Source organism: Lagenorhynchus albirostris, chromosome 12 (assembly GCF_949774975.1).
Source record: "Lagenorhynchus albirostris chromosome 12, mLagAlb1.1, whole genome shotgun sequence".
In the NCBI taxonomy this organism is placed as follows: domain Eukaryota; kingdom Metazoa; phylum Chordata; class Mammalia; order Artiodactyla; family Delphinidae; genus Lagenorhynchus; species Lagenorhynchus albirostris.
Window position 1 is genome coordinate 30,946,075 of NC_083106.1, and position 20,745 is coordinate 30,966,819.

The 20,745-nt window shown below is 38.9% G+C and overlaps 1 protein-coding gene across 4 annotated transcripts in view; it reads right to left on the reverse strand.

The window, feature by feature from the left end:
- Nucleotides 1–20,745, reverse strand: part of AKAP7 (A-kinase anchoring protein 7) — a 139,275-nt gene that overhangs the window by 28,736 nt on the left and 89,794 nt on the right. Inside the window, exon 8 of one of the 4 annotated variants that reach the window (XM_060167873.1) lies at nt 8,367–8,435. The exons of 2 other annotated variants lie outside the window; for them this stretch is intronic. In XM_060167873.1, the coding sequence (XP_060023856.1) occupies nt 8,367–8,435 (69 nt within the window). Of the gene's footprint in view, nt 1–8,366; nt 8,436–12,134; nt 12,210–20,745 lie in introns of all 4 variants that reach the window. One more of the 4 variants, XM_060167870.1, reaches the window with a different exon arrangement.

Below are 20,745 nucleotides of genomic sequence, written 5' to 3' on the forward strand. Positions count from 1 at the left end.
CTGGTTCACATGATACAGGTATAATTTTTTTTAAAGTGCCTCTTCCTCAAGATACTTCATTTCTATCTCTCTTGGAAATTTTTCATAATATACTTCTGTTAGTATACAAAAGTACTTTATGCCATAATATATAAATTACAATGTCTCTGATATGTACAGTGCCCTCCAGGGTTGTGTAGTTTACAACCTGTACCTTCCCTCAGATTTTACATATGCGAATTAGAAGAGAAGAACTCATTCTACTTGAAAGTTGAACAGTAAAAATACTCCCCAGAGCTGCTGGAAGTCATAGCCCCACCACTGAGTAAAACCTGAGAAGGTGAGGACACAGAGGATGCCGGAAACCACAGCCACCACCAGCAAGCAAAGCCTCAAGTGTGTTAAACTGATCTGGGTGAGGGGTTTCCCTAGAAACATCAACAATTAATTTGAATTACTGTAGCATGTAATTTAAAAAAAGTTCCTCCAAAACTTAATGAATTCCCTGTGTTAAATTCTCTCTGTTAAAATAACTGGTATCACTCTGACTTTCTTGACTGGATCCTAACTGACACAAACTATTTCTGTATTTTTCCCCTCACAATGCTGCATTTACAGAGGACTAAGATATAAATGACAAAGGCAAAGGGTACAAAGTTAAGAGCAGCTATGAGGCTAATTTTTAAAAAAATATTGCTAAAAATTGCATACTTCATGAACTTGCTTCCCTACAAAACAATTTGTTGGGCTTCCCTGGTGGCGCAGTGGTTGAGAATCTGCCTGCTAATGCAGGGGACACGGGTTCGAGCCCTGGTCTGGGAAGATCCCACATGCCGTGGAGCAACTAGGCCCATGAGCCACAACTACTGAGCCTGCGAGTCTGGAGCCTGTGCTCCGCAACAAGAGACCACGATAGTGAGAGGCCCGCGCACCGCGATGAAGAGTGGCCCCCACTTGCAACAACTAGAGAAAGCCCTCACACAGAAAGGAAGACCCAAGACAGCCAAAAAAATAAATAAATAAACAAATGTGGGATTAAAAAAAAAAAGATTTAAAAAAATAATTTGTTTACTATCTTTTAATTTAATATTCAAATTTCATATAGTTTTACATATACTTTTTAGGTTTTATAAAATCTAAAAATCTGTATACCTAACTTTACATTGAAGATTAAGTAAAGGATAGTGTCTATTATACAGTAGTGGGTATACAATAGCATCACAATGAATTTTTATCTTAAATTTACTATACCCATATTATGGAAATTAATTTAAAATAGATGTAAATTTGGACAAAATGTTTTCATAAAAATTTCATTCACAAAGACAATCATACAACAGGCCATATACCTTAGCTTGTTATCTCGAGGACTTATTGATTCCAACTGCCTGCTGTTACTACAGAGTTCAGTAATCAACATTTTATGTGCTGCTTAGGTGATACAACAGTGTACCTAGACCCGAACCCAAAGTTGTATGTTACATTTCTATTTTAAGCAAAGTTTGTTGATCCTAAAGGTACTCATTTAAAATAGGCATTAACAGTCATTATAAAATATGAAATAATAATGAGGCATACATTTTTTTCATTAAAATTTTGCTTTTCCACTTAAAGAAAGAGTTTGATGGCTTACAACAGTTGAAAACGCTACCTTAAAATATCTTCTTTCAGGCAGTGTATTAAGAAGTATTAAGGTAAAATCTGACTGTGATAACTTCTTTCTCTTTTAGGGCTCCATTTCAGTATTTTCGTTATTTAAAACGAGAGTTATGCAAACATAATTAGAATACTACTGGATAAATATATCTTTACCATTTGGCTCCTAAAATCACCAAAAGAAATGTGTTAAAATGAACACTCACTGTCCTAATTCTGCCACCCGGGAGCCATAGAGAATAATTTCTTTCCCTTCCACATTAAAGAATCCTACAAATATTTTAAGACAATTAATTTATCATCCTAGCTAAGCAACTGCAGTCCTTCAGCCTTCTTCTTACGATGTGGTTTCCAGCCTCTTCACCATCCTGGCCTCCCTCCTCAGGACATACTCCTGATTGCCAGAATTCTAAATAAGGTCTGACTGCTATAGATCTAGATAGAAAGTTTTAGATTAACAGATCAACTGCTTGCCAGTTTATTAGTTATCATAAACATCAATAAAAACTCAAAAAGCTGAGTTTCACAGCTAACTTTAGCTGGATATTTTAAATGCTTAGAAAGTGTGAATTTTATTTTTGCTCTAACAGTCAGATGTGAGGTATCAAACTGAAACTTGGTGTAATTCACATGGCAAATGCCAACACCAACTATCTAACCACAAAGTTGGGGGGATGGGGGAGCAGAGACATGTTTAAAAAAAAAAAAGTGAATCACCCTTTCCCATCAGATTCTTACCAACTGGGTGAGTTCTCGCCATGTACTCCAAGCAACCTGTTTTTACATCACTTTCTCCCGGCACTATAATTTTTCTGTATATATATCTGAGGTTTACAAATGACCTTGACTAAAGACCTAAGTTTCTGGGGGGTGTGTGTGTAAAAACAGAAAATTATAAGCCTCAAATATCTTTGACTCAGTCTTTAGTAAAATTAACATCACTTATATCCTAGTTAGCATAGACTATACTTACTCTTTATATTTTCGTTATATAGTTAAAACTATACTCATTCTTTATATTTTCATCATATAGTTCAGTTTTTGCCTACGACTATTTGTTAAGGGCAAAGAACGTTACTATACAACAGAAAGATTGGTGTTAATAGTTCTAAGTTCCGTTAACTTGTACCTTTGACATTATAAATGTTTGTTAAGGGAAACTTTATTTGCTAAAATGTTTGTTGTAGAAACTGTGGTTGCCTGCGTCAAGCTGTAACTGCTGCCTGTGATAGGAGCCTGAGGTAACTTCCACTCTGAGTGGTAATTAGCTCACTTTCACTGGACTTGGCTGACTCAGCTCTAACTTTCCTGGAATGAAGGGGTGTAGCTCTGCTTGTTAGGCTGAGAGCATCAAGATCTTTCATCCCGGCTTTCTCCCTTCAGAGCATGATAAATACTGGGACCCAAAACATCTCTTTTTAAAAAGTCATGTAAATTAAAAAGAAATCCTCCAACAATAGGGACCATGTATCATCACTGTATCTTCCTAACACTTGGCCCAGGGCTTTCCAAATGCGACATGCTCAACAATATTTATTAGTTGAAGTGAAGTGAATTACTCTTCATAACAGCTCTCACTTAAGGCTAAATTTCATTGCCTAAAATGAAACATGAAAGTTGAGAAGAAATCAAAGACTTTTTACCTCTTCACTAGGTTTAGAAATATTTGCTCCAGAATGGATGTACCCTTAGATACACTGAGTGTCTTCTAGAATATATCCGAAGCCTTTTGGTTGCAGGTGACAAAAATTTAACCCAAGCAAGTTAAACAAAGAAAAGAAGGAGGGATTTATTGCTTCATAATATAAGGTCTCAGTCAAAGCTGAACTCAGAGGCTCAAACAATATCAACAGGACTATCTCTTTCTCTCTCCTTCTCTGGCCTCCTTCTGTGCTTCATTCTCAGGAAGACTCCCCCTCACTTCCTACCAGCTAGCAATCTTACGCTTACATCCTTTCCACTCACAACCCGAAAGGAAGACAGATCCTCCATCAAATCTTAGGGAACGCTATGGTTAACTCCACATGGACCACATGTCTCTCCCAGGGCAGGGAAGCATGGCATCATGATGGACAGAACCCCAAGAAGAAGAGGAGGGAAGCTACAAAGATAAATGTTGTAAGGCTGCTAAACAATTCAAGGTCTGAAATTCTAAGTCCCTTGTTTCCCTTCCTGGGCATGATGGAAATAAAACCATAGTTTGCCAGGTTGCCTTCTAAGGTGACTTTGGTTGTACAGTACATTCTCATTCATTACAGAGATATTTACTGGGTCTATTATTAGCCAGTCACTGTGTCAGGCATTTTATAGACATTTGCTTATGATAAGTAGACATTTAAAATGAGGGTACAGAGGCTTTGAGAAGTTACTTAGAATAATAAATACTAGAGTCAAGGATGCAAACCGAGTCCATTTGCCTCCAAAATCCTCCGCTTTCAGCACTGAGAGTTCAGGGGCTCTTTTGAGTTTCTTTACTGTGGGCATCAGAAGTTGGTGGATGAAAGCTCAAAGATCTACATATTAGGCAGGGTCAACTTAGTTAAACAGAAGGCAACTATCTATAGGAAGTGACTTATCAGATGCCCTGAAAGAGTTTACTAGTTGCCTGAAATTCCTTCATTAGAGGTTACTTTGGGCTAAGTCAATATGGAAGCTTAATTTATTTTACTACAAATACTTCCGAAGATCACTTGGAATAATTCAGTCTTGTTAAATGCATATGTCCCAGGAAGGGGTAACATTCGAGGCTTTCTTCTGTTTACCGAGACCTTTATGTACATCAGATTCCCCACCTTTTTTCACATGGCCCCCAAGAAAGAAGATACAGGGACAGGTAGCATCACATTGTTTGACAGGGCATCTAGGCAGAGCTCACAACAGCCAAGGACTGCACTAGGGGCTGGGAAAAATTCTACAACCTTTGTACTCCCAATGAAAATTACTCAGCATTTGATCATAGAATCAGCAACAAAAAATTCAGTTACCATATAGCCTATGAATGAACAAAGGGAACCAGGCCTAGTAACTATTAGCATTTGCTCTAATGTTCCAATACTTAATTTTGGAAACATAAACCTCTTGGGTATACATTACTTAATAAAGGAAAAATCTAATTTTTAGTGACTAGGGTTAAATGTTTGATATTGCACATTACTGTTGCTACCACAATGTTACCCACAGAAACCTTAGGCACAATGTAGTCTCAGGTTACACGGAGCACCACTGGCTTTGCTGTGCTTCACTGCTTCAGAAAGGAGGTAGCAGATAATGGGCTGCCTGGCGTCCCAGCCTCCTACCAGCTCTTGGCCCCACAGCACCCCTGGAGGACCGTAACTGAGAAGTCCCTCAAACTACTAGCTTTCAGCCACTTCCCCTCTTAAATGGGACAGATGGGAAGCATTTTTTTCTAACAGTTTCACTTTATAAGCAGTTTTCCAAATGGCCCTGGCAGAGTACCTAGCACACAGTAAGCATTCAATAAATTAAAAAGAAGAGAATGAAGATGAGGTGGAGAGAAAGACCAGGAAGAAGAAGAACTGCATCTATAATATTTATTTCCTAGACTCTTAGCTCTAAGGGACAATGAAGAAACTTCCAAGATCATGGTAGTTCAACCCCCACTTCTTAAATATGAGGAATTGAGGCCCAGAGATATTAGCAACTTGCCCAGTGTCAGACTGGATGTCAGGAGCAGAGCTGGGTTTATCACCCAAGTCTCCTTTCTCCTAGTCCTGTACTCCTTCTATAGTAAAAGCTGCATGCCAAGGGGTGGGCCATCTGTATTCAACAGGCAGCAAGAGACTGGAGTCACGCTGTATCCCCTGCAGAAACACATTTCTAAGGAGGGAAGATGAATGTTGTTGTCCACTGATGTGGGGTTCCCTATCACACATTTCCTGGGGCCCATGCTGCAGTGTCTAAGGGAGAACCTGCTGGGATCTGATGCTATGAAGAGAGGTATACGACCTGGGTCCTGCCTGAAATCTATGAGATGAAACAGAGCACATGTATGAAACATAACACTAAAGTCAGTGTATCTAAGTGCAAGTGAGAAGAGCACAGTATATGGCTGTAGGATTTATAGGAAGCCTTCTGGAAAACTGGAAAATCTAAATGCTTCTCTGAGTATAACTGAACAATAACCACCAGTTCAAAAAATGAAAGCATTCATCAGGCATGAAGTTAACAAACTGCTTACCTCAATTTATATATTAATGTTATATCATCAAATTCCAAATCATCAGAAACAAACCACCTTGAGATCTGACTCATATTTATAAAATACTACAAATGGTCCATTTAACTCATCCCACACAAAAAGACTATACTGAACCTCCTAGAGTAATGAAAATAAAAACAAAAATAAACAAATAGGATCTAAATAAACTTAAAAGTTTTGCACAGCAAAGAAAACCATAAACAAAACAAAAAGACAACCTTCAGAATGGGAGAAAATATTTGCAAATGAAGCAACCGATAAGGGATTAATCTCCAAAATATACAAAGAGCTCATGCAGCTCAGTATCAAAAACACAAATAACCCAATCAAAAATGGGTGCAAAATCTAAACAGACATTTCTCCAAAGAAGACATACAGATGGCCAAGAAGCACATGAAAAGATGCTCAACATCACTAATTATTAGAGAAATTCAAATCAAAACTACAATGAGGTATCACCTCACACCAGTTAGAATGGGCATCATCAGAAAATCTACAAACAACAAATGCTGGAGAGGGTGTGGAGAAAAGGGGACCCTCTTGCACTGTTGGTGAGAAAGTAAATTGGTACAGCTACTATGGAGAACAGTATGGAGGTTCCTTAAAAAACTAAAAGAACTACCATATGACCCAGTAATCCCACTACTGGGCATATATCCAGAGAAAACCATAATTCAAAAAGATACATGCACCCCAATGTTCACTGCAGCACTACTTACAATAGCTAAGACATGGAAGCAACCTAAATGTCCATCAACAGAGGAATGGATAAAGAAGATGTGGTACATATGTACAATGGAATATTACTCAGCCATAAAAAAGAACGACATAATGCCATTTGCAGCTACATAGATGGACCTAGAGATTGTCATACTGAGTGAAATAAGTCAGACTGACAAATATCATATGATATCACTTCTATGTGGAATCTTTAAAAAAAAAGGATACAACTGAACTTATTTACAAAACAGAAGTAGAGTCATGGATGTAGAAAACAAACTTATGGTTACAGGAGGGGTAGGGGGGATAAATCAGGAGATTGAGATTGTCATATACGCACCACTATATATAAAATAGATAATGAATAAGAATCTGCTGAATAGCACAGGGAACTCTACTTAATACTCTAATGGCTTATATGGAAAAAAGTCTAAAAAAAAGAAAAAAGAGTGGGTATATGCATAACTGATTCACTTTGCTGTACACCTGAAACTAACACAACATTGTAAATCAACTATACTCCAATAAAAATTTTTTAAATAAAAAGACTATATTGAAACATATTTCATATATAAAAGTAAAATGCCTGTGTATTGTTTAAACACATACTTATAAAATTAAGATATGTTTCTTGTTAAAATACATACTAATACTCGTTCATTTTCAGCATCACAGAAGATCAGGGCTAGAAAGTAACTGAGTTGTCAGTGCATCCATTCATTAGCTGTCCCATTCTCCCCTATGACACATCCCCCCTTTGACAAACTACCATGGGAGGAGGCTTGGTTCATCTCTGGACATTCACCTGTTTCATTCTACATAAAACAAATGTACTTCAAAATGGGAAAATTTGGGGCTTCCCTGGTGGCGCAGTGGTTGGGAGTCCACCTGCCGATGCAGGGGACACGGGTTCGTGCCCCGGTCCGGGAAGATCCCACATGCCGTGGAGCGGCTGGGCCCGTGAGCCATGGCCGCTGAGCCTGCGCATCCGGAGCCTGTGCTCCGCAACGGGAGAGGCTGCAACAATGAGAGGCCCGCGTACCACAAAAAAAAAAAAAAAGAAAGAAAATTTGCACTAGGAAAGGAACAAGTAAAATGTCTTCTAAATTAGTTACAGGGATATCTTTTTAGTGATTAAGTTTCCTTTTCAGGTTTATTTAGTGAGTCTGATAAACTGCAGGGGCCAGTAAGCCTGTGCAACAACATTCTTATTCATGAACATTCCCTTCAGGAAGCTCACTATGAGACATGCGGTAATTCAAAGGACACGAGCGCTATAGAAGAATTCAGCAAAAGCTATATTGGAGACTATCTACAACATTTGTTAATCCTACAATATCTACGGGAATGTTTCAGGTTAAATATGGTCCTGTGTAGCAATAGGAAGTACTTAATCTACCAAGAAATATGCATTTATTGTCAGTCTATTCTACCTTTTGTGGCCAAAAAGTATACAGTTTGAGAAAATGTTCAACTGCTGGGATTTAAACAGAAAGGGTCTAGCTGCTTTGTGCTGCATTAACTGAAAAATAAACCATGACGAGTTCTACTGTATTTGACTATTCACCCATTACCAAGATTTCTGGCTGTGCATACAGTTAACTTCCCACACAAACATAGCCCTTACACAACTAGTTGATTTTTTAAAAATCACTTTGTTTGCTCTTAATAGATTAAAATGGTAGCACTAATAAATCAGTGAAACGAGAATACTTTCTATCTACCACCACCACCAAGGACAAAAGCAGGATAAAACAACAGCAGGAGGGGAGAGGGACCACTTGACTCTTACCACTTGGCCAGCTGGGCACCTCCTTTCTGTATCTCTGCAGGGCTATAGAGGATGGGCTTCCCAACTCACCTGTGTTTTGAGAATGACAACCATAAATTTCAACTTTCACCAAAAACTTGTTTAATTCTCCACTTCAGCTGCTCTCAGAAGATACATTCTACGGCCATCACCCTTTACAGCAGAATCAGAAGGGTGTGGGCATAAGCACTTTTGTGCTCTGCGGCTAGGAGGTCCTCACTGAGCATGTGGCCCAGAGCAGGCTAACAAGGCTACGAGGTGGGGTCACGAAGATGCATAAGACCCAGACGGTTACTGTACAATCCACTAGCAAGATCGGGCCCTCCCAAATGTCTACTATGGGTTCTTTTACATGCAATCAACACAGCTTGTGAACTGGATATTTACAGTTAGTGCTAATTTACATGTTTCTTGAAGCATGCTGGCTAAGGAATTCTCTGCCTTTTTTTTCCAAGTTCCCTTTGTAAGTACTGGTAGACATGTATTACCAGCAGCACAGCAATGCCTGGCGGAGAACCTTCTCTTTAGACCATCCTGCAGCAGAGAAATTAAACACAGCACCAGAAAACAGCTGATGTGCTATGTGAACAGAGTGTGGAGCAGATTAGGAGAAAAACAGTGAAGTAACGACAAAATCAAAGACAGATGAAAGAATAATGAGGAGAGAACGGGGAAGATGTGGGGCCAGTAGGGGTGAAGAAGAGGAAACGGGGCACGAATGCATTGATTCTAACCATAATTTGCACTTTCAGATTTGAACTTCGCTTCAGACACAGTGTCTTACCTTCATTTTCTTTTTAAAATTTTGTAACTTGAGAAGGTAAACCCCCAAGAGCACTTCCTGTCGATCAATACTGAGAAGGGCTGTATGTAAAACAGAAGACTTTGCACTCCAAGGATCCCAGATGAGAAAGACAGAAAAGAGCAAATTCCTCATTGAGGTGAAACTTGATTTCTTCAGTTACAGACAGGGGACAAAGAGAAAGAGAACACAAGGAAAGCAGGAACTCCAAGAAAACCTGGAGCAGTGGAATAGGAAGTGGAAAAAGGTAAGGAAAGAATCCACTCTCCCTACATCTGTCCAGACCAAGGTTTTTCAGATCGAGATCTTCCTCAAGGAATCAATCAACCAAAACCCTCAGAAACTACAAATGGATCATTCTGACAAATATCTGAAAAGTTTCACGCTGCCAAATGAATACCAATGCTCACTGTTAGAAAATGAACAATTCTGTTGTGAAGTCACCTCAGGTTTTAAGCGCAGGACCATCGCCTACTGTACAGTATCATTTTCACAAGTAAAATTTAGAGCACAGCTATGGGCTCTTGTTAATAAGCAAACGCTCCAAAGCCTCCCAACATTTATTCCACAGCATTCTCAGAAGATTTCTTGTAAAAAAAAAAACCTGGCTTATTTTCCCAAGTGAATATGTATAAGATATGTATTAATTATTTTTAAACCTGTCCCTGGCTAGTTTCCTGAGGAATGAGCAGCAGGAAATACAAGCCAGATGTGTATCTTTGAGTATCTGAATCAGATATCAAGAGATTCTGTTGACCTATTTAAATTTATTTAAATAAAGCACTGATGTGACATAAATGTGGCTGCAAATTTTCATTAGTATGTCTGTAAACATTTTACTGAAAAAGAAGTAAAAATTCAATATTTGGGGGCAACTGCCCTTAAGGCAAATTCTATTCAGCAAACTAACTGCAATGCCAGTACTGTTTTTAACAAAGTTGAAATGTAAGTGCACACACATAAGCCAGTGAGTAAGAAATTTCAGTGCAATGTCATCAATTTAAGTTCTGTTTTCAGCCATAAGCAGATGTGGAACCTGCCTGACATTAGTTTAAAAATATTCAGTGAAGTTTTTGCAGAAATTAAAGTGGCATCACTTGTTTGGAGGGATCTTACAGTTACACCCGAACTCCCTCCATGGAGAACAAAGCAGAGGACACATGAAAATATCTGCAAATGTATATATATATGTCATTTTCGAGCCAGCTTTACTTCTCTATATGTTATTATTGAGCATTGCTCTGAAAACATCCCAATTTCAGATAAGAAAAATGAAGTCTGGCATGTACAATTTATCAAATTGTATGCAGTGATATAAGGAAACTCAAAACTAAATTCTGACTCTAGACAGTGTGATAAAAACGAGCTGTAAAATACCAACAGAAGAAAATGAAAAATGACTTCGGTATTCTGTATCCTTAACATAGCTCTATTCATTGAGTTGCTGTACTTCGACAGTTAATTATTAACTACACATCTACCAATCCTTTCAGTAAATGCACAAGAAAAATCACAGCTCATTAGTCTGCTATGTTTCCCATAAGAAAAAACCAAAACTATCCCTAGAAGACAGCCACATAAAATAGCCAGCCACTTCGGATGTGGCACAGAACAAATCACACTTACTGATTTTTTCCTCATCTCTTGAGAAAGGAAAGCAGCAGAGCTGGCCCATGGCACTAGCGCGCTCTCTCTCCTTCCTGGTGTTCTCCCAGGGCTCCCCAAAGAGCGACTGCGGTTTATCCCACGGTCCGCGGAGCAGCACAGGAGCACGACGAGTGGCTGCACAGGATACCCGGCCAGCCGAAAGGCAGGCAGGCAGGGAGGCAGGCAGCGGAGGGGGCACTCGCCGCCGGGAGCAAAAAGGCTCCGCCTCCCCGGGCTCCAGACCCACGCAACTGCTCTGGGACTGGCTCTCGGGGAAAGAGGTGGCCCTCCGCTCGCCTAATTCTCGCAAAACTGGGAGCTCTCTCGCCCTGAGGTGAGTGCCACGTGCGCTGCGTGGCTCTGCGGACGTGTCTTTAAGAAAGGTAATCGAGAACAAACCACAACCGGTCCTTTCTCCTGCAGACAAATGCGGTAATTGCACGGGGAAATTCAAAAGGGAAAAAAAAACCCAGATTTTCTGTCTGCATTTAAAGAGGAAGAGCTTTCTTTCATCCCCAGGAGATTTTTCTTTCTTTGTTTTAGGAATAGGGAACCTGACTTTGCAGAACACAGAAAACACAACTTGAATGAAGTACCACGAACTTCAAGCTGCAATAACGGTAGAAATGCGGGGGCGGTGGGGGGGTGGGGGTGGGGTGTAGGGGGGTAAAAGAACATCAGTTGTCGTCTGCACTTTACATCTTATCTTTTAAAGTTAAATACCTGCTTTCTGAAACACTGCTTTCTTCCTCTATTAAAGCATTAAACCAATACTATGAATTTTAAAATTAGAGCATCAAGTATGTCAGTAGCCCAGAAAATGCCCCAAATCTAGAAGCATCGCTGAGAAAAAGATCAGCGATAATAGCATCTTTCTTAATGAAAACACAAGGTGGTTAGGCAGATTCAGGGACAACAAAGCAATTGATTTCCAGACATGATGATATATTTTGAACTTCATGACATAAGATTTCATGAAATCGTTCCAAATCTGTTATCTTATCTAGGGAAGAGCCTTATTTTATGACACCATGAGAAGGAAAGACTGCTCATAGGGTCAGGGTTACCACCCAAATTCTTAACTTTACTCCTCGACTTCCCAGCTAAGCACTCACACCCATTCACCAGGCACTGAAAGGAGAGGGCAGTGGATGATAATGAAAACTGCCCGCAATTCTGGAGGCAGTGTGTCTACCTCCCTATTCATCTGAACAAAAAGAGTGTGCAGTCTGGAAGAATAAAACCTGTCAATTTTTAAAATCCTAAGCATTAATTTTTGTGTTAAAGAAAGAAATACTTGCAGTGAACACTCTTCATTGAGGAAAATGAGCAACTCCTGGCATCCCCCGATCCCGGCATTGGTGTAGTGATAGAACCTTTAGAAATAAAAAGCCAGAGGTTTGAATCTCAGATATAACCCTAACCCTAACCCTAATACCTGACAGCAGGTATTAACAGTTCTGAAACACTGACCTCTTTGTCTGAGTTTTGATTTCTTCATCTGTAAATCTGGTAAGTTCAATATAAAGTTTGGTTTTTTTGTTTGTTTTTTTGCGGTAGGCGGGCCTCTCACTGTTGTGGCCTCTCCCGTTGCGGAGCACAGGCTCCGGACGCGCAGGCTCAGCGGCCATGGCTCAGGGGCCCAGCCGCTCCGCGGCATGTGGGATCCTCCTGGCCCGGGGCACGAACCCGTGTCCCCTGCATCGGCAGGCGGACTCTCAACCACTGCACCACCAGGGAAGCCCCAATATAAAGTTTTAATTTGTTGTTGCAAAGTAGGTAGTGTTTGGGAGGAGGGAAAGGAGAAGAGAACAGACTGTGGAAGCAGTGTATCTACATGCACCTCAGTCTTTCCAGCACCAGCTAGCAATCTCACCTCCTCCTCTACAAATTTCTGGCCCCCCTAGCTGCCATCTTGAGTTACTGCTTATCCATGGAAACTCCAAACAAGAAGACCCCTCACTCCAGTGCAGCATCCAGGGGATAACATTCTGTGATGAACCCTACCAACTTCACTTTATTAATTAGACCCTGTTGGCACTACTACTGAAAACATACAATTAAGAATGAAAGATATAAATTGTATCATTAGCTAAGTAACAGTGTGTATCTCAGGATATCCTGCGATCCAAGGTGGGGTGGGCAGGTGGCGTGGCTATGTTAGAGGCTTTTTTTTTATATAAGCGTTAAAAGTGAATTAACCATAATAAAAGATTAGAAAACAACTGAGAAATTGAAGACAGGAGTTTTAAAACTGCTTTTAATTGTGCAAATAATTAGCACACCGTTTAACCTCAAAGAGGGGATGGAGTCTGAGTCCAGGGTCACTAAGATTTTTCTCAGTTCTGAAAGGCTGTAATTTCACCCTGTAGGTTTATGACTACTCCTAGCTCAGGATTTCCAAGAATGGTTTTCACACTGCATAGTTTTGGATTTTTTCAATAAAGATGATTCCTTCAACATACAATTAAATGTGATTTTCCTTCTACAGATTTCATAAGTTTTCATATACACAAATTTTCAACTCAAAAATAACTAAGAAATTCATGTGTCTGTATGTTTTCATTTAGGAAACAAGCTATATATATGGAATTCTGGTGAAAAAAATAGATCCGTTTCCCTGACATTCCATGCGCCCTCCCCCCGCAAATCTGAGTAGCTATCATTCAGAAGGACCTAGAAAGTAGCCATCTTTTACCCAATTATTTAGAAATACAACAGTATGTCAGTATGTAACTAACTTGAATAGTTTAGATGTAAGCCCCTCCTCACCCATCCCTATCTCACAAAACAATCAAGTGGTAAGTTAAAATTAAAAATAATCGCTAACATTTCCTGGACACCTACTATATACCAGGCACTTGCTAAGGGCTTTACATTTAATCATTCATTTAATCCCTACCACGGCTCTGAGGCAGGTACAATTACTATCCCCACTGCACAGGCGAAAAACTTAACCTCAGCAAAGTAACTTGGCCAAAATCTCTCAGAGAACTGGAACAATAATGGGATTTGAATTCAATCTGTCTGGCTGCATAAGCCCTGAGCATCTCATTGCTGAGTTCCTTATTATTAAACACAATTTGTGTGTGGTATCAGGTATATACTTTATGAAACCTCTTCCAATTTCAGAATAATGTTCAGAAAAATAGTTATTTTTATAATCAAGCTCTATGGTAATATGTTGTAAATGCCTTGGTTTCTCATGTTTTGTCACCAGATCCTTTTATTAATGGTGCTGAAGTATTTAAAATCCTATTTTAAAACAAAGACCTAAAGACAGGTCCTTTATTGGAGCTGGAGCCTGGCCCTGCTGCCTGCTATGCCTTGGGGAAATGACTCAAGGGAGAACACGGGCACCAGAACAACCCTGGGAAGCATTCACCTTCCACGAAAAAGAGCAACTTGGACCATTCACAAGTAATCCTAGAAAATATTAGTAGGGTTTTATTAGGGAGTTAACAGACTCCTTTCAGTAATATATAGAGATCTACCATAACTAGAAGATTAGAAAAAGAAGTAAGGTTAACATCAATGAGAAAAAATATCTGATATCATGTTCATAAATTTAAAACCATAACCTTTTCATGTTTTCTTTTCTCACAGGGCTTGCTACAAAAAAATCATGGTTAAAACAGTTGCCCATATCTGCTATAGCTGTTTGAATTTTTATCAGAATGGTTGAAATGGCAGGAATAAAACTAAAAAGTATGAGGGGGCAGCAGCTGCCTCTTCTTCATGTACTCTGAAATATCAGCTCTGATTACTATCTCCAATGGGAAAATATAATTCTTAACTATGACCAAAGACTCTATTCTCTTTGTCACTGTTTGGCTTTATTTTCTATCTATAACTGAAAACATGTATATTTGGATTTCTGGCCAACCTTGCTATAAAAGTCTGACTCTAAGGGAAAAAATCTCACTGTAATATTCTGACTCTGTAAAACTGTACAGATTACCAATTCTTCTGAGATCTCCCATTCATTAAGAAAGGAAATCTGAGTTTGACAACTTACAGAAGCAAATGAGAAAGAAAAGAAAAAGTAAATGTTCCTGTATTCAAAAGAGGGGAGAGAAAGAGGACATCAAATCATGAAGTGTAAAAAGAGGGGGAAAACGCTTTATCCCTCCAAATTCTGGAACCAAGCCTTAGGAGACATGCCTTTAAGCACAGAAGGCACACTTCAGGAAGATTTCCTTATAAAGCAGGTAGCACTCTTAACAGAAACTGTTACACCAAGAAATGTCACAGTTTCAGTGAAAAGTTACATAACTTCAAGAAATGCTTGGGGCTTCCCTGGTGGCGCAGTGGTTAAGAATCCGCCTGCCAATGCAGGGGACACAGGTTCAAGCCCTGGTCTGGGAAGATCCCACATGCCGCGGAGCAACTAAGCCCGTGAGCCACAACTACTGAGCCTGTACTCTAGAGCCCGCAAGCCGCAACTACTGAGCCCACGTGCCACAACTACTGAAGCCAGCATGCCTAGAGCCTGTGCTCCGCAACAAGAGAAGCCACCGCAATGAGAAGCCCGCACACCACAATGAAGAGTAGCCCCTGCTCGCCGCAACTAGAGAAAAGCACACACGTAGCAACGAAGACCCAACGCAGCCAAAAATAAATTAATAAATAAAATAAATTAAAAAAAAAAAAGAAATGCTTGACAATTTATGGAAACACAACTCATGAAAACTGGGATGTTCTGGAATATATCCCAATTTTTTTATGTTGACATCAGAGTACCAAAAACCAAGCAGTTACTCTGGGCTTGAAGAAGTTTAGATGGACTTAATATTGTATTCTGTTTCTCTATGTTCCTGTAAAACCAAATTTTAATTCTCAATAATCAATCCACAGTAAGCATATACCTACCACATAGATGCTACTCCATTCTGACTCATGCTACATCTACGTAGCCATTTTGTACCCAAAGGGCAAGGTTCTGAAACTACATCATTAAATATTGATATTTGAAAGCTGTTCTTATGAGTGTCTGTCTGCAAAGGAAAGAGACTGAAAAATTATAACTGAAAAACTTTAAGGATAATCTGTAAATCTCACCAGTAAAGTCCTTTTTAATTACCAGCTAAAAGAATCTTGACCAACCAGAAATTTGGGAGCCAAGGTTTTTTAACATTATTCCTACTTTAGTCATATTTTCAACAAAGACTTTTTAACTTCTCTCTGCAGTGCTTTAGCCGTTTTTCTCAAAAACTGAAAGTTATAGTTATCTGTATTTGAAACTGCCATATGCTGTACAATTTCAGTATGTAATTGGAAAGACAATGTGTTTTTTCCTATATATGAAACACAAGGAGAAAAACATAATATACCATGTGCACTTAGGAAAGGAGAGGAAACAAGCAGATAACCAGAGGTACAAAGGAAGTCCTTCCTTACCAATCCATAATGACCTTCCCAATCTCCACTGACACATGCCAGCTTAGTGCCAAGCTTCAAATGCCTCCACCCTGCTTATTATTCAGTCAGTTCTTTTCTATGTATGTGGCCAAACCTTAAACAATGTATGTAATTGAAGCCCTTTCCTTAATGGTGAGAAATCAATTAGGGCAGAGAATCTATTTCCCTGCTCAGAGAACAGACAGCAGCAGGGCTGGGAGAAGGGCTGAGAAGTTACAGTGTGTACCTGGACACCTTGAATTTGTATTATACCATTTTATCAATTCAATTTGATTCCAGGTGCTATTTATTACACACTGAGTATGTGCTAATGTGATAAGCACGTCGGCTCTTGGGGTGAAGTTAACTCTTGAGTCGAGGGGTGCTGCCAGAGGAGGTGAGAGAGAAAGTCTGGGTCAAAGGAAGGTGGGGGGCCCACATTTGCAGGCACGCGTGAAAGGAGCAGAAGGAAGCCCAGCATTTGCACTGTGGTAAATCCCATTTGACAGTTTTAGGAAGGCAGTGCAGTACCGGAGGACAAAGGCCGGTGACAGTCATCTACCCTGGACAGATACTGTTCAGGCCTGCTTTTTTACGGTCTGTCCTTCTTTGCAGGCATTAACAATGAATTCACAAAAACTGACATGAGTTACCTACTCATGGACAAGTGAAATGTTTGCATGTTAAAACCTACTTAAAAAAAGAAAGAAAGAAAAGCAGAGAATACACTTAATCTGCTGGCCAGTATTCGTATTATCCGCTATGGCTGCTTTCTTATTCAAGTGTCTTTAATCCTTTAATGCCCTGAACCTTTCAGAGAGAAAGAAACATCCTTCATAGGAAGAAAACGTGTATTTCAAAAAGCCAAAAAGGACCCAATAAGTAGATTCTATTTGTAGTTTAACAATGTAAACAACACAAAATTTGGTTCTACAGTTCCCAACTTATTGGGGGGTTTTCACAGGTCCTAATTCTTTATGTAGAATATCCTCAATACGTGTAGTTCTGAAAGTGGTTCACTGTTTGTCTTGGGCAAGACAACAGTCACATTTCCTGCTATGTAAAGCATTTGAAGACTTCAAATAAAAGGTGCTTTAATAACTCAGTATATAATTATTGAAGTTTTTTTCCTCTAACATTTAAAGTGATACAGAAGAATGAAAGTGAATCCCCAAGATAATGAAAAGAAAATTCTCTTATACTAGATGAAATGCAGTTAAATCAAGATTGGTTTCAGCAGGTCTCAGGATCTGTTATGATCCACCATGGTCTAGGCTGACACTCTTCTGATACACTATGTCAGTATTCATTCTGTTTACGGATTCATCTAACAAGTTTTAGTAACTACCAGAACTGTGCTTAAAAACCCAAAACACTGAGTCCCTTTTCTGTTAATACATTTTGCAATTTACATTCAAAATGTGTATCTGTTAGGATGCATTCAGCTGCAAGTAACAAAAAACTCCTGATTCAAGAGGTTACGAATTTTTCAAAATGTCATTACCTCCTATGACATTTGGGTTGGTTATTTCTGTGGCTTAAGATCATCGAGATTCACCTACTAGTCTCCCATACTCAGCACACGGGCTTGAAGTCACCTAGTGTCCCCGTCGTTAAGATGCTGCTAAGTCCAGGGATCGCATGTATACTCAACAATTTCCAGCTAAAAAATGACGTTCTCTTCCCAATAAATTATGCATCATCAAGAAAACTGTTCTCTGAGGTCCCAAGCAGACTTCCCCTCACTTATCAGAACTGGGTCACGTGCCACTTCCTAAACTAGTCACTGGCAAGAAGAATGGAACCAATCAGGGCAAAAGTGGAGCCCACGTGCCCTAAAGCCCACCGCCTCACAGGGAAGGGACAGCTCTGCCAATCAGCAATCAGGGCGGGAAAAGAATGGACTCAGAAGAGGCAAAACTCAGAAGAGTTTTATATTTAACTTTTAATAAAAATGTGGTATCTACTGTTTGGTCAATTCAACTTAGAAAAGTTCTTGAAAAGGTCTATAAATAATTTTGTATAGCAAAAAACGATAAAAGCCCTAAAAAGTGAATTGATAAAGGGTGGCACAGTAATTTTTATTTTTATTTTTTTTGAGGTACGCGGGCCTCTCACTGTTGTGGCCTCTCCCGTTGCGGAGCACAGGCTCCAGACGTGCACGCTCAGCGGCCATGGCTCACGGGCCCAGCCGCTCCGTGGCATGTGGCATCTTCCCGGACCGGGGCACGAACCCGTGTCCCCTGCATCGGCAGGTGGACTCTCAACCACTGCACCACGAGGGAAGCCCAGATTTTTAAAAAAATCTATCATATATAGATAAATGTATGCCACACTTCTCAACTAAATTCTTGCTAAAAATGCATAGTTGGAGCAAAACTGTGAACTCCCTTTCTCTAAACCATATTAGGCCAAGATTGACTTCTTAAGTAAAAGCTTCTGCTTTGATCAGAGCTGTTAGCAATGAAAATATATTTAGCAGCTATGGTTCCCTGGTAGGAAAAATAAAACATGATAATCAAATGTAGTTTCCTGTACTTACAGCCAGAACCAAAACAGAATATTCCCCTGAATACCCTAGTCAATAGAAGATCAAATAGAGCCACAATTCATGAATAGGCAAAATGTTGTTCTTCCTGTTAGCTACAGTTAGTGCTTTAGGTATTTTATACAAAACATAGGTAACGCTTTATTGTGTTTTTCCCATAGCTCCCCCAAAAAGTCAGTTTTCCATCTTCACCACTGTATTTTTATACATAAATTATATATAAATATGTGTATGCAATATAAAATATTACATAAATACATAAAAGGCACTTGATAGATATATTATATTTGTGTATATGTGCATTTTTATTTTTGAAATGCACCAATTAATCCATGCCGATTTAAGGACAGCATTAGGAATGAGGCAAATTTATAAAAATCTGACTGGGTGTTCTGATGTTAGGAAAGTAAGAATACTGTTGCAATAAGTATTCTAGTATAACTAGTAGTGCCATTAATCTTAATAACTAACATTTTTATAACTTTATATGTCAGGCACTGTGTTAAGTACTTTTAAAACATTAAGAAGCATTAATTAGTTTGGTGAAAAAACACGTTCAGAGGCAATTAGGCAATGTGATGGGCCAGTTAGCCATAACTTTTGGCAACTTAGGTAGGCTCTCCTAAGACTAATTCCCTATATCTTAATGGCTTCTTTTGACTGCAGAATCTGCCCTCCATTTCATTCATTTATTTTTCTTTTTATTTGGAATTCAGTGTTTTCTTTCACATTTTCTAAAATACACTTAAAATCAGAGGCTGTACACATAAATCATAAAATAACACAAATTATCATTGCATCATTCTAGCAGTGATGCTTAATTTGTCACATAGTTAAATTTACCACATAGCACTACCCCTTTAATAGGTAAGGTTCTCAAGGCATCTAATATAAATCATAAGGTTTGAAACCAGGCCAACGGATGGCTGGATTTTCAAAATAGCCTGAGCCACAGCTGTCACTCTGTGTTAGCATCAGATTAATAGCTGATATACCAGTTAAAATACAGTGAGCCATCATTACGATTAATTTGCTCAGTTACTTACCCTGCAACTTTCTCTAACTCAAGCAGATGGAAAGAAACAAGCTGAGAGTTCCAACTATCAGTTGCTTTTCAATTTTATTAGGGGCATAAATAATGAAACTTCACTTTCTTTTTAGAAGACAGGTTTCATCAAGGAAACATTGTAAGAAGAGGACAATTCGACTACAAAAAGGAACAAGACTGGCATTTGAAATATAATATTTTACCACGTCAAAGGTTCCACTTTTCAAGAACACTATGCTTTCTAGGTAGGATGATGTAAGTCCCATTTAAAGCAGGATACTCTTGGTTTTCTTCTTTTAACCCAGCGTAGTACACTTACAAGTATCCATCTGGGTAATAAATTCCATGGCCATTCAATTTGTGTGTCATAGAGTAAATAATTAAATACCTTGCACTCAGCTCTTATTAAATTACTTGATAATTAAGTTTTCAAGTAAAAAAAAAAAAATGTACAGTTCCCTTAGGTGATAAATTGTCTTTTCACTTTTCCCTCTTCTAACATGCTTGAGGTAGATTCATCTTACTCAGTCTAACTAGAGATGAAATTTTCTTAATCATCTCCCTGTCAGCCTGTGCAAAAGAAAACAAGACAAAATGTTTTGGTCCTGCCTACCACAAAAGAGGCATTCCTATATTATAGAATATAAATTTCACATAATAATGATTTTTTTAATGCATCGTTTCATATAGCTATGCTATTGTCAGTCTTGGGTATTTTTCTACTTGTCACATTCTTACCACAGAATGCTTAAATGGAAACTTAAAAGGGATAAACAAAAACATTAAGGAGAGAGGAATCAACCTAGTTTATATTTTATAGAGAGATAACTGAGTAGCCATCAAAATTAATTTGTTCAAAGAAAGAGTAGGAAATATTGATCAAAATTAAGTTTGGAATGTTGTCTGAGGATTAAAT